The sequence below is a fragment of the Ranitomeya imitator genome, chromosome 2, assembly GCF_032444005.1.
Source record: "Ranitomeya imitator isolate aRanImi1 chromosome 2, aRanImi1.pri, whole genome shotgun sequence".
Taxonomy (NCBI): domain Eukaryota; kingdom Metazoa; phylum Chordata; class Amphibia; order Anura; family Dendrobatidae; genus Ranitomeya; species Ranitomeya imitator.
The window spans coordinates 562,493,299-562,507,399 of NC_091283.1; the positions used below are offsets into that span (position 1 = coordinate 562,493,299).

Sequence of the window (14,101 nt, forward strand, 5' to 3'; positions counted from 1 at the left end):
AGCTGATGTTTTTATCGATACCATTTTAGTGTAGATACGATCTTTTGATCGCCCATTAATGCATTTTATTGCAATGTTGCTGCGACCAAAAAAAGTAATTCTGTCGTTTTTAATTTTTTCTCTTGTTAGTGATTGGGTTAATTCTTTTTTTTAATATTGATAGATTGGGGGATTCTGACCACGGCGATATAAAAAATGTGTATGTTTGATTTGTTTTTTCATTGTTTTATTTTGAATGGGGCGAAAGGGGGGTGATTTAAACATTTACATATATATATATATATATATATATATATATATATATATATATATATATATATATATATATATATATATATATATATATATATATATATATATATTAAACCTTTTTTTTCTTTACTTTTGGCATGCTTCAATAGTCTCCATGGGAGAGAAGAAGCTGCACAACTTTGATCACCTCTGCTACACACAGGCGATGATCAGATCGCCTGTGTGTGTTGCAGAAATGCTCACCTGTTATGAGCGCCGACCACGGGGCGGTGCTCATAGCAATCCGGCAATGACAACCATAGAGGTCTGCTTCAGACCTCTGGTTGTCATGCCGACCCATCGTTGGACAGCGATCATGTGACGGGGTCACCAATGGCAGGATTTACGACAATCTTCCGGTAATCAAGAGTTAAATGCCGCTGTCAGTCTCTTTAACTAGTTAACAGCAGCGGGTGGATTGCAGTTCCACCCACGGCTGTTGCGGGCACACGTCAGCTGTATAGATCAGCTTACATGTGCCTGGAAAGGTGCGGGATTCAGTGCCGAAGCCCGCACTAAACAGGGGGAGTCCGCCATAGGAGTACTATTATGCCCAGTGTTGGAAAGGGGTTAAGCCTCTGCACTTTCTGGGATCTTCAGTTCAGTGGGCGGTCTTCTCAGTGATTGACAGCTATTTCTGTTTGCTGACTTATACAAAGACAGCTGTCAGTCACTGAGAGGACAGCCCACTGGACCGAAAATCACAAAGCGTAGAGGCTTAAATGATTAAAACACAGATTCTACTGAATCTTTTCTAAAAAAAAATATATCAATCTACTCTTGGCTCCTCCTGCTCTGTAACATGTCTGCAGATTGGACTGCACTTTCATGGGGTTTTCTAGGGCTAACAGATTGATGACCTATACATATGATAGGTAATAATTATGACAATGGTAGACGCCAGACATGCACCAGCTGAAATCTGCTTTAGAAGTAATGCAAGGAGCTGAACAACGCAACTCTCTATATTGTTTAGTAGCTGATGACAGTACTGAAGCTCATCTGCCATACACTTATAGCTTGTCTTATACTTTCAGCAATGGCAGAAGTCCACAAGGAGGATGAAAAACTTACATTATGTCAGAAGTTTAAAGTTGGGGTTCTTAAAGTCATTGTGGTGAGTTCTTTGTAGTTACAGAAAATCAAAATTGAGTAGATGTACGTACCAGTTCTGTGGTGGTGTGCTGTGCAAAACCAATGGGCGCAATGCCATATGTACCAATGGCTAGAAGAGTGATAAGGACATGGACAACTGTGATCCAATAAGTGAAATAAGGCCTAGAGGAGAACAAAAAAGATATACAAATTAAATATTACACATTTCTTTAGTTGATTCCACAATCTTCACAAATGGAGATGACAAATGCTCAAATGCATTTATAAGAAGTTTTCTGCCACACCATGGCAGTCTATATCATATTCAAGTGCTATGAGCAGAGGATGTAGCACATCCTGTGTGATGCAGCTTTACTCTGCTCCCCCAGGCCTCCTGTTTTTAAGAGCTGACAGAAAGGAACATTTCACAAGCAGGAGGCAAGACAGACCGACTGAAGAAGCTGCATCACATAGGTTATACTGAAACTCTGCAGTACAAGGGGACAGCAGCTCTGTGTCACTTCTTTTTTGTGAATCTGCAGCGTTTTTGTACCCATTCCATTCTAGAAAACCGCAGGGGTAAAAAACACAGCAAATCCGCAAAAACGCACAAAAAACACTATGGAACCGCACAAAAAAACGCAACAAATCCGCAGCTGCGTTTTCTGCCAGGAGAGGCAGAATCCGCACTAGAAATTCCTAAGGCTAATCCGCAACGTGTGCACATAGCCTAAAAGTGTCCTGTACTGCCGATCTCTGTGGGCCCCAGCGTTGATTTCCACTGTTCAACAAGATATCACCTACCCTATGGGTAATAATTGACTTTCATCAGACAACCTCTTTAATTAAACAACGTTTCATCCTGTCTGCAGTTTAGTACAATGGCTACATTAGGACAGCAGCTATAATGTGCAAAGATCAGCAAATCTGATCTGAAGAGCCACCTGCAGGAGACTATATAAGAAAAGAGAAGGGAAGCAACAATGCAGACTGACATTCAGTACACAGATGAAAATGCACATGGCGAAAATGGGAATTCTTTAGTTTTTTTTATGTAACACTCGAATGTATCAGATGGGTATTATGGGTATATGCTACCACCATTTCTTACCTGTGGCTGTCGATATGCTCCAGCTGAGTCTGTACTGTGCTGCTGATACTTCTTCTGTAAGTCCTATTTAACCAGTTCCCCACCACTCCCAAGCCATAACGGCGCTTCTTCCGATCAAATGCAAAATGTTTGACCTGAGATGCAATACGCTTTCCTCTACATGGGTGGCCAGGCATGGTTGGAGATGGCCTTATGGGTTCTTTCCTGTCAGAAAATAGTTGTGACATTAATTCAAGCAGCATTTCCATATTAATCTGACCCCACTGAAAGATTTAGATATAAAAGACTATACAAAAGACCTATTAATATAAATATCATTTCAACCAGATGATTTTCTGTTTTTTGAGCCTTTTTCCTCCTTTCCATTTAAGAGCCATAACTTTTTTACTTTTCCGTCAGACATATGAGGGTTTGATTTTTGCAGGAAAAGTTGCAGATTTGAATGGCACCATTACCTTAACCATTTAATGCACTGGAAAATGTGAGAAAAATTCCATGCGTGGTGAAACACACTCTTCCCCCCCATTCTTAAATTCTACAATTACATTTTAGAGTTTTGTTATTACGGTTTGGTAAAAATGACTTGTGAAAATGATTCTACAGGTCAATACGACTACAGTGATATCACACTTATAGGGTTTATTTAGCGTATTTCCTTTTTTTTGTTTCTAAAGTTTAAAAACATTTTTTCCCCCCAGAAATGAAATAAACAAAAAATGTTGTTTGTGTCACTAGTTTCCCAAGACCCGTAAAGTTCTAATTTTTCCGTCTATGGAGCTCTGTGAGGGCTAGTGTTTTGCGGTGTGGACTGATATTTTTACAGATACCAGTCTGGGGCAGAAACAACGGTTTTCAATGCGTCACATAGTAGTGTTTTTTTTTTTTGCAGGAGTTACAGCTACCTCCTCCCCAAAAAATAAATACACATATAGAATTCTGATACAGGAAAGAAATATATCTTGGTACCGTGTTAGCCAGTGGATAGAAAAATATTTAGAATTGAGAGTCCTCAGTGGTTGATACCTTTTTAATTTTCAGTTAGCCATTAAAAGGTATCAACCACTGAGGACTTTCAATTCTAAATATTTTTCATATAGAATTCTGACATTTATATTTTTTCTCTTTATGGTGTTTACCAATTGTGTTGATTCATTTGAAATTTGGATAGATCGGAGTTTTACAGACACCGTGCGTGTATTTCTTTTTTACCTTTAAATGGCAGAAAAGTGAGTGATTTAAACTTTAATTTTTTTAAATTTTTACTTTATTTTGTAGCACCCTTGGGGAACTTGATTATGTGATTGTCTGATCAGTATACTATACACAGCAATAGTAGAGTATTCAGGTAAATTGTGAACATTAAGGTCTCCTATAAACGATCATGACAGGGTACAGAGCTCTTCAGCATACCTCCCCGTCTGTCATAGTCTGTCAATTAGTCTGATTGCCGTATGTGGAGTCGGGAAGGAATTTTTTTTCCCCAAGGTGGAGCTTACTCTTTGCCACATGTTTTTTTTTTTTGCCTTCCTCTGGATCTACATGTTAGGGCATGTTAGGTTAGGCTATGGGTTGAACTAGATGGACTTAACGTCTTCCTTCAACCTTAATAACCATGCAACTATATAGTATCCCGTCAGTGAGTGCCCCGCAATCGCTTACAGAAGAGCCAAATAGACTCCGGTAAGCAACCCACTGCCTGGCAGAGAAGGGGGTGATCAGATAGGGTAGGGGTCTCATATGGTAATACGATTTTCAGAAAACATAGAGACACTTACACAGTTGTAATGGGTCCCTCTGATTTATCATCAGGAGTTGGCATGTGTGCTCTATAAGCTGCAGACAGGGGAGGAGATTCAAAGACATCATCAGGCATAGAGAATGCTTCATCATGCATGTCAACCTGTGCAAAAAAAAAAAAAAAAGTTAAATGAAGAAACTTGCTTGGTGCCGATAAATAATAGCTACCTGAAATAAAATATGAAAAATGTCTTGCCTTACTGAAGAAGGAGGAATCCAGAGTGTCTGGGGCATCCACTGTGTCCTCATCCATAAAACTTGGATAAGCAAAGCTGCATTTTTGCCCAACTCTTCGGCTGTGGGGGGTGTCTAGTATGGGTCGACCCTGGAAATATTCAAACAGAATGCAAGATATAACCTCAGCAAGTCACAGTCACATGGAGAGGCAATGTGTGTCTTCTTTACGGAACTGACATGATGCAGGCATGGCTAAGGTAGGTAATATAAGTAGAAATACTGCTCATTGTACCTTAATAATAGCAGCTGCTGCACGAAAGCTCATGTGGGCAACACTTTCCCTCTTACGTCGTGGTAAACGGGTGTACCCTGAACGTACACTGGTGAAGGAGGTCAGGGACATTACTCCTGGAGTCACTGGGGTGACTCCTGCGTGAGGGGTTCTTGGCCGGTCCACCTCATCTGGATGTCGAAATGCACGTCCACGTGCCAGCGGGTCCACAATCTAAGGAAGAGATGAGTAAAGAGGACATCTTGATATATAACAGGGGCAAATATTGTTGGAGACACTTCATTCAGAACATTAACATGTGAAATGCCTCATGGCCTTCACTTAGAGAAGACGGTAACATTCTAATTCGCTGGTCACTATACACGGGGTAAGACCAGTGCCTGATGGACTCAATATACTCATCATAGCCTGCATTATGTTAAGTGTCTGACCTATATAGGAAAGTGCCACGTTATGCTGCCCTTTTTTGGGGGTCTGCATACACAGCCATTATTAGTCAGTAGCGGAGGGTTATTATGCTATGATGGGGATCATTTCTGCTCTGGACTGAATTGTTACAATGGTAAGTTTAGGTTTGCCTACCTTGGGTAGCCGAGAGGTGGCAGGAGACTCCGTCGCCTGGAAGGAGGGCGTTTCCTGGCTGGGCAGCTCCATATCCCTTTGGTATTGGGGCTTAAGTTTTCCATAACGGAGGCTGCAGTGACGAAGACTTTTGCGTTGCCACTGTTGTCTCTTCCCTTCCCAGTCATTGCTCACTCCGAACCACTGCGCTGTACCTCTGAGAGAAGAAAAGACGACACTGTAGACTACTTTTCATTCAACCCAACCATACTCATGAATACTCATAATTCTAAAAGGTTGCACAAGGTGGTACCGACTAATGGATTACAGTTATTTCTGCAGTGGAAAAGACATGGGCTTCTATTGAAATCAAGAAGAAACCTGTGGAAAGTAAGAATTCCCTGCATTCCCCACATTCTCCTGGATAATAAATGTTTTATCTATTATACAATGCAGTAAGGGAATTTCACAAAATGGTTTCTTTTTTTCTTCCCCTGAAATATGGTAAATGTGATGTCCCTAGCATCCTTCTATTATACTGTGATGACAAATGTGCCGCTATCGGGTGAGCTGAGCACACATCTCTCTGTCGTCAGCTCTAAATCCATTTACTGTTCCCTTTTTCATGTAAAGATGACACTTTCCAGACTACAAGTCAGCAGATTAATGTACTTGCAGCAAACTCCCGGAGATTTACAAACTTAGGCTACGTTCACATTAGCGTTGCGCCGCCCTGCGTCGGCGACGCGACGCACGGAAAAACGCGCGCAAACGCGCGCAAAAATGCGCGCGTTTTGCGACGCGTGCGTCGTTTTTGACGAAAATCGGACGCACAGAAAATGCAACTTGTTGCATTTTCTTGCGTCCGACGCTAGCGTCGGAAACGACGCACGTGGCGAAAAACGCCACCCAAAAAACGCACGCGTCCCCTATGTTAAACATAGGGGCGCGTCGCCGCTGCGTCGCCGCTGCGTCGCAGACGCAACAGCGGCGCAACGCTAATGTGAACGTAGCCTTAGAAGGTTCTACAACTGTGAGTGAGAATGGACATAAACACAATGCTGTGACTTAGAATCTGGACAAGAAAATAAAGGATTTTAAAAATGCACAATTTTTATGAACTTTATATTCAGAGGTGATCTGTGTTATATATTGTGAAAATGTTCCTTTAGACATGGATTTTGTAAGGATCCGGAACGTTACTTCTTACTTTCTTATGCTCTGAGAAAGTGACGTCTGTCTTCTAAACACGGGCCGGTCACCTGCGCCATCTTCCGCCCTCCTTGGTTCCTGCAGGCTGACACTCTTTTGGTACAGTGGTTTGGTAAGGGGCTGTAAAAGTCAACAGGCAAGTATATATAAATATATCTTCAATCAAAGGGCTTAAATAGACTTATTTACATAAGTTATCGGCAAATGTCATATAGAAATAGTTCAGATGACAAACTTCATGTCACCACTCCATACAGAGAAGCTGATCAGGGTATGTGATGTCTATGTATATACTACATTTATGTACATTTATACCACACATATAAGCCAGATATGTGTGTGTAAGCACAGCACAAGACGGAAGGTGCAAATCCAAAGAACAAATTTTCCTGGAAAAAGTTAAATTTTCCTATGAAAAAAAAAAAAATTGCACCACATTTAGAACCCGTTGAGCATCCATCATTTCCATTAACCCCTTAGTAACAGAGCCAATTTTGTACTTAATCTTAAGGACCAGGCCAATTTTTACAATTCTGACCACTGTCACTTTATGAGGTAGTAACTCCAGGACGCTTCAAGAGATCCCACTGATTCTGAGAGACTGTTTTCTCGTGACATATTGTACTTCATGATTGTGGTAAAATTTCTTCAATACGACTTGCGTTTATTTATGAAAAAAACGGAAATATGGCGAAAACTTTGAAAGTTTTGTTATTTTCAAACTTTGAATTTTTATGTCCTTAAATCAGAAAGATATGCCACACAAAATACTTAAATAACATTTCCCACATGTCTACTTTACATCAACACAATTTTGGAAACAAATTTTTTTTTAGGAAGTAATAAGGGTTAAAAGTTGACGAGCGATTTCTCATTTTTCCAACAAAATTTACAAAACCATTTTTTTTTTAGGGACCACCTCACATTTGAAGTGATATTGGGGGGGGGGGGGGGGGGTCAATATAAGAAAGTACCCAAGAGTGACACCATTCTAAAAACCGCACCCCTCAAGGTGCTCAAAACCACATTCAAGAAAGTTATTAAGCCTTCAGGTGCTTCACAAGAACTAAAGCAATGTGGAAGGAAAGAAATGAACATTTTACTTATTTCACAAAAAATTTACTTTGGAACTAATTTTTTTTTTATTTTCACAAGGGTATCAGGAGAAAATGGACACCAAAATTTGTTGCGCAATTTCTCCTGAGTACACAGATTCCCCATATGTGGGGGGTAAACCACTGTTGGGGCACATGGCAGGGCTCAGAAGGGAGGGAGCACCATTTGACTAATTGAACGCAAAATTAGCTGGAATCAATAATGATGCCATGTCGCATTTGGAAACCCCCTGATGTAGCTAAACAGTGGAACACACCCAATTCTAACCCCAACACATCCGCACCCCCGGACGCAACCCACCAGACTCTAACCCTAATGGAAATAAATATATTTATTTTATTATTTTGCCCTGACTAAGGGGGGTGCTAAAAGGATAAAAGGGGGTTTTATTCACCTTTTTTTATTTTGATCACTGTGATAGACCCTATCACAGTGATCAAAATGAACCAATAGGAAAAATTTCCTATTGTTGCCGGCTGACAGATCTCGGCGGGCGCACTGCACATGGGACCCTATTTCTCTCTCCTCTGATGTGCAATCACATCAGAGAAGAGAGAAATTAAATGAAAAAAAATCTACTTTGTTTTTGCGGTCACCGTTATAACGGGGGTCAGTAAAAACCAACCCGAATCATGTTCACCGGGGGAAGCCGAGACCCCGAAGAAATTTCGACTCTGGGCGGCACTATACCCTTAAACATCACCGCCGTTAAAAAGCTGTGCTGTGGTTTAAGTACCCTTAACTGCCGCTGTTAAAAACAGTAGCGGTGGTCATTGAGGGGTTAAATCAGTCATCGTCCTCCTCCCTACCGTCAAACCCTTCTCCTCCTCCCTACCATCAGTGTCACCCTCTTCATCCCTCCTCCATTCCATCACCCTGCTCCTCTCTCCTCCATACCATCACCCTCCTACTCCCTACCATCACAGTCACCCTCTTCCCCCCACCTTCATACCATTAACCTCTTTCTCCAACCTCCAAATCATCAAAATGTTCAAAATCATAGTCTTCCTCTATCATTCATATTAGTGTTATACCCGTAACTGCTTGGCATCCCGCTCTGCTTCAGTTGGAGGGATAGTAATGGAGAGGTTTGGCGGTTTTCGGCTTTGAAGCCGCGAGTTGCTTCCATTCTTGTTTACAGATGCCATGTCTACAAAAAAAGAAACATACATGTCAAGCCGCACACATTATATTCTTCTCGGAATTCTGTCCTGCCATGAGATCCCTGCAAACAGCGTCAGCTGCAAATAGGATGAGAGCAGTGAAAGCGCCATAAAGCAATTCACAGCCTGTCACTTCTGTACAAAGATGGCGAAACATTCACTGACGGCCCTTCTGGACATCAGTACATATCTATACCTTTACTCACATAGTGAAAATGTCAACATCAGTGTGTAATGTACAAAAATAGAAATAAAAAAAAAAAAGTTAAAAAATCCATAAGGGTATATTCGATGATCATAAAAAAAATGCAGTTAACCCATTAAAGTATGCTAGCAAGTCTTTTAACAAAAACTATATAAAAAATACCAGTAATATATCAATATATACCCATGAAAATGGCGACTGGCTCATCAATAACAAAATGAGGAGAAAAAGGAGTCCAAAAAATGGAAATAAGACATATCAAAGTTTATTATTCCACATAAATAACATTTTCAAAGGAAAATTACAAAAACTATATTAAAAAAAAAATCATATATATTTATATAATACATGGGTTAAATCTGAGAACCATGATTAACTCCGTGGGTGTGAATAAAGGCCGAAGATAAGGTCAGGATTAATTGTGAAAAATGCAAGTGGAAGAGAAGGTAAGAAACCTCGGCCATGTTCAACGTCGCTTCCTCAAGGAGCGTTGGGGTACTTGGCAGAGGTTAAGGCAGGATGGAGCCTCTGGCTGTGCCCTCCCCTCCTCACCTCTCTTGCGGTAAGCATACCTCTTTTCCCTGCGTACATGCCCTGTATGCCCACATGACATGTGATGTTACCCCTATTTTAGGGATGGACTACCTTAGGCACACAGTGCTCTTATGCTTATATGGGTTCATGGATAGTATACGAGGGGCGATCCAAAAGTAATGATAATCGGTTATTTCTATTGCACACAGAAATTAAAATAAAATGCTTTCTTCTCTCTTAGGTACCCACTAGTCCAGGAAAAAAAAAATTACTTAAATAGACCACGATTCCCGGGAGCTACATTCATTTGAATATGAACTGCCGAGGAGTGAACATCAAAATGGAAAAAAACGAGCTCAGAGCTGTCAAGAAATACCTCTGCTTGAAAAAAATGACTACCAAAGACATACACAGCGACTTGGTGGAAACATTGGGGGACTCTTCTCCTCCATATTCCACAGTTGCACGCTGGGCCAAGGAATTTAAGCTGGGAAGAACATCGACGGAAAATGAACATCGTGAAGGACGCCCATCCACGTCCTTCAATGAAGAAAACGTGAAGAACCGCTGTTGGGGATTTTTTTGAGGGTCAAGATCAAGAATTTTTTTTGAAGGGAATTCTAAGTTTAGAAAAGAGATGGACTAAATGTATAGACTTGTTAGGAGACTATGTAGAAAAATAAATTTATTTTTTGACTATATTCATTGTGTTTAGTATTGATTATCATTACTTTTGGATCGCCCCTCGTATGTCTGCAGGGTTTTTATATCACCGGGGCTATTGCCCATGGAGTATGAGGGGTTTCTGGGGAGGTGTTTTTTTCCCCTTCATCTATTCACTGGAAACGTCTGTACTTTGACCTATTATTGATAATTATGTTTTAATGTTTATATTGATAAAATAATCATTTTTATATATTATTCTGTGCCTTGCTCCTTGTTCTCCGGATTTATATATTCATTTCTCTAATAAGCGGTAACGGTGACCGCTGATAGAGGAAGAGGCTGCGGCACCGAAGACCAGCTGTCCGGGGGAAGGAGCGGGACGCCGGGAGCAGGTAAGTATTACATAGTCACCTGTCCGCGTTCCACCCGCCGGGCGCCGCTCTGTCTTCGCGTCCTCTTGCACTGACTGTTCAGGTCAGAGGGCGCGATGACGTACTAGTGTACGCGCAGCCCTCTGCCTGATCAGTCAGTGCAGAGAGACGCCGAGACGGGACGCCGAGGAGCTGCAAGCAAGAGAGGTGAGTATGGCATTTTTTTTTTTAATTATTGCAGCAGCAGCAATGGCACAGCTTTCTATGGTACATCTATGGGGCAATAATGAATGGTGCAGAGCACTATATGGCACAGCTATGGGGCAATAATGAGTGGTGCAGAGTACTATATGGCACAGCTATGGGGCAATAATGAGCGGTGCAGAGTACTATATGGCACAGCTATGGGGCAATAATGAACGGTGCAGAGCACTATATGGCACAGCTATGGGGCAATAATGAGCGGTGCAGAGTACTATATGGCACAGCTATGGGGCAATAATGAACGGTGCAGAGCACTATATGGCGCAGCTATGGGGCAATAATGAACGGTGCAGAGCACTATATGGCACAGCTATGGGGCAATAATGAACGGTGCAGAGCACTATATGGCACAGCTATGGGGCAATAATGAACGGTGCAGAGCACTATATGGCACAGCTTTCTATGGTACATCTATGGGGCAATAATGAATGGTGCAGAGCACTATATGGCACAGCTATGGGGCAATAATGAACGGTGCAGAGCACTATATGGCACAGCTATGGGGCAATAATGAACGGTGCAGAGCACTATATGGCACAGCTATGGGGCAATAATGAACGGTGCAGAGCACTATATGGCACAGCTATGGGGCAATAATGAACGGTGCAGAGCACTATATGGCACAGCTATGGGGCAATAATGAACGGTGCAGAGCACTATATGGCACAGCTTTCTATGGTACATCTATGGGGCAATAATGAATGGTGCAGAGCACTATATGGCACAGCTATGGGGCAATAATGAACGGTGCAGAGCACTATATGGCACAGCTATGGGGCAATAATGAACGGTGCAGAGCACTATATGGCACAGCTTTCTATGGTACATCTATGGGGCAATAATGAATGGTGCAGAGCACTATATGGCACAGCTATGGGGCAATAATGAACGGTGCAGAGCACTATATGGCACAGCTATGGGGCAATAATGAACGGTGCAGAGCACTATATGGCACAGCATTCTATGGAACATCTATGGGGCAATAATGAACGGTGCAGAGCACTATATGGCACAGCTATGGGGCCATAATGAACGGTATGGAGCATCTATTTTTATTTTTGAAATTCACCGGTAGCTGCTGCATTTTCCACCCTAGGCTTATACTCGAGTCAATAAGTTTTCCCAGTTTTTTGTGGCAAAATTAGGAGAGTCGGCTTATACTCGGGTCGGCTTATACTCGAGTATATACGGTATATGAATTTTTTTAAATATATATTTTTGTAATTTTCCTTTGGAAATGTTATTTATTTGTGTGGAATAATATAGTGACATAGCAAGGCCGAAAAAAGACATTTGTTCATCCAGTTCAGCCTATATTCCGTCAGAATAAATCCCCATATTTACGTCCTTCTAAAGAACCCAATAGCTGTATGTTACAATATTGTTATGCTCCAGGTAGACATCCAGGCATCTCTTGAACCCCTCGACTGAGTTCGCCATCACCACCTGCTCAGGCAAGGAATTCCAGATTCTCACTGCCCTAACAGTAAAGAATCCTCTTCTCTCCTCCAGACGCAGAGAATGCCCCCTTGTCACAGTCACCTTCCTTGGTATAAACAGATCCTCGGAGAGATATTTGTATTGTCCCCTTATATACTTATACATGGTTATTAGCTCGCCACTCAGTCGTCTTTCGTCTAGACTAAATAATCCTAATTTTGCTAATCTCTCTGGGTATTGTAGTTCTTTGATATAAACTGATGTAAACTTTGATATTTTTTATTGGAATTTTTTGACTCATTTTTCTCCTCATTTTATTTTTGCGTTTAACAAAAACTGTTGAGGGTCCTTCGTAAACAGTGATACTGTAGAATAAGTGCTGTTTGGGTGAGTTGACCAAAGCTACCCTGGAGCAGAAACACTGCGTCTAATTGAAGCCTAGCGCCTGCTCTAACCCAGAATAACTAACAATTGGGTTCATTAATTTTACACCAATATGACAGAACCGTGTATACACAGTGCTATGCAGCCAGTGTGTGCACAATACATCATCTCCAGTGGGAGAGCAGATGGCAAAGTTTTTCACACATGAGTCAGTGAGTGGGAGCAATCAATGAAAGGCAGCGTTCACAAATGTAAAGTGGGGAGAATGTAAGACCTCGATAAAGCGCGGCAACAAGGAGCCCCAAAGCTCAATACTCCATGCCCTGTGTTACAGGGAGTTTAAGGGCAAAGACCTCTCAGGACTAATTTATGATGCAAATCCAAAGAGAGATGAGAAGAGGGTAAAAAAAAAGGCATAAACAGGGGAAATGATGAAACACCAGTCAGCTGTGGGGGTTTCAGAGAAAAAAAGGAGTTGAAAACGGTGACTAGTCCAAGAGGTACGTAAGCCTCACAGACCTCACCTGCATTGACGGTGTACTCACCCCACTTAAGGAGTGACAGGTCAATCTAGATGTCCAGGCGTGGATCTGCCCCTTGGACTAGTCACCTCGCCACTGCAGTGTTTCAGAGTGGAACATAGGTGTTCATAAAAGCCGGCTTCTAATCACTGCCATCTGTGGTCCAGGCAGCTAACAGCTACCGGTTACATTGGCACAATTTATCATTGGTCATGACATAACCAACTTGTGGAGACAATTATAAATGCTTCTAATGCCCTATTTTCACTCGACAGTTCTTTTTAATGTTTTTGAAGAAAACCCACTTTAAACTCCACAAAGAGTATTTAAAACCACATCTTTAAAAGTTAGGGAAAAACTAAGAGGTTCACCGTGACATGGCAGGGGGCTTCATACAGTCTGCCCAGAATGTTAACTAAAGGTACTGTCACACTAGACGATATCGCTAGCGATCCGTGACGTTGCAGCGTCCTCGCTAGCGATATCGTCCAGTGTGACAGGCAGCAGCGATCAGGCCCCTGCTGGGAGATCGCTGGTCGGGGAAGAAAGTCCAGAACTTTATTTCGTCGCTGGACTCCCCGTAGACATCGCTGAATCGGCGTGTGTGACACCGATTCAGCGATGTCTTCACTGGTAACCAGGGTAAACATCGGGTAACTAAGCGCAGGGCCGCGCTTAGTAACCCGATGTTTACCCTGGTTACCAGCGTAAAAAAACAAACAGTACATACTTACATTCAGCTGTCTGTCCCTTGCCGTCTGGTTCCTGCACTGACTGCTGGCCGCAAAGTGAAAGCAGAGCACAGCCACAGCGGTGAGTCACCGCTGTGTGACTCACCGCTGTGCTGTGCTTTCACTTTCACTTTACGGCCAGCAGTCAGTGCAGGAACCAGACGGCAAGG

The 14,101-nt window shown here is 42.0% G+C and overlaps 1 protein-coding gene across 2 annotated transcripts in view; it reads right to left on the reverse strand.

Moving 5' to 3' along the window:
- Nucleotides 1-14,101, reverse strand: part of RHBDF2 (rhomboid 5 homolog 2) — a 125,939-nt gene that overhangs the window by 15,181 nt on the left and 96,657 nt on the right. For both annotated transcript variants that reach the window (XM_069752090.1, XM_069752089.1), the window contains 8 exons: nucleotides 8,687-8,802; nucleotides 6,535-6,656; nucleotides 5,346-5,541; nucleotides 4,764-4,976; nucleotides 4,491-4,619; nucleotides 4,273-4,397; nucleotides 2,498-2,701; nucleotides 1,458-1,569 (listed from right to left, as the gene is read on the reverse strand). In XM_069752090.1, the coding sequence (XP_069608191.1) occupies nucleotides 1,458-1,569; nucleotides 2,498-2,701; nucleotides 4,273-4,397; nucleotides 4,491-4,619; nucleotides 4,764-4,976; nucleotides 5,346-5,541; nucleotides 6,535-6,656; nucleotides 8,687-8,800 (1,215 nt within the window). In that variant the 5' untranslated portion in view covers nucleotides 8,801-8,802. The remainder of the gene's footprint in view (nucleotides 1-1,457; nucleotides 1,570-2,497; nucleotides 2,702-4,272; nucleotides 4,398-4,490; nucleotides 4,620-4,763; nucleotides 4,977-5,345; nucleotides 5,542-6,534; nucleotides 6,657-8,686; nucleotides 8,803-14,101) is intronic.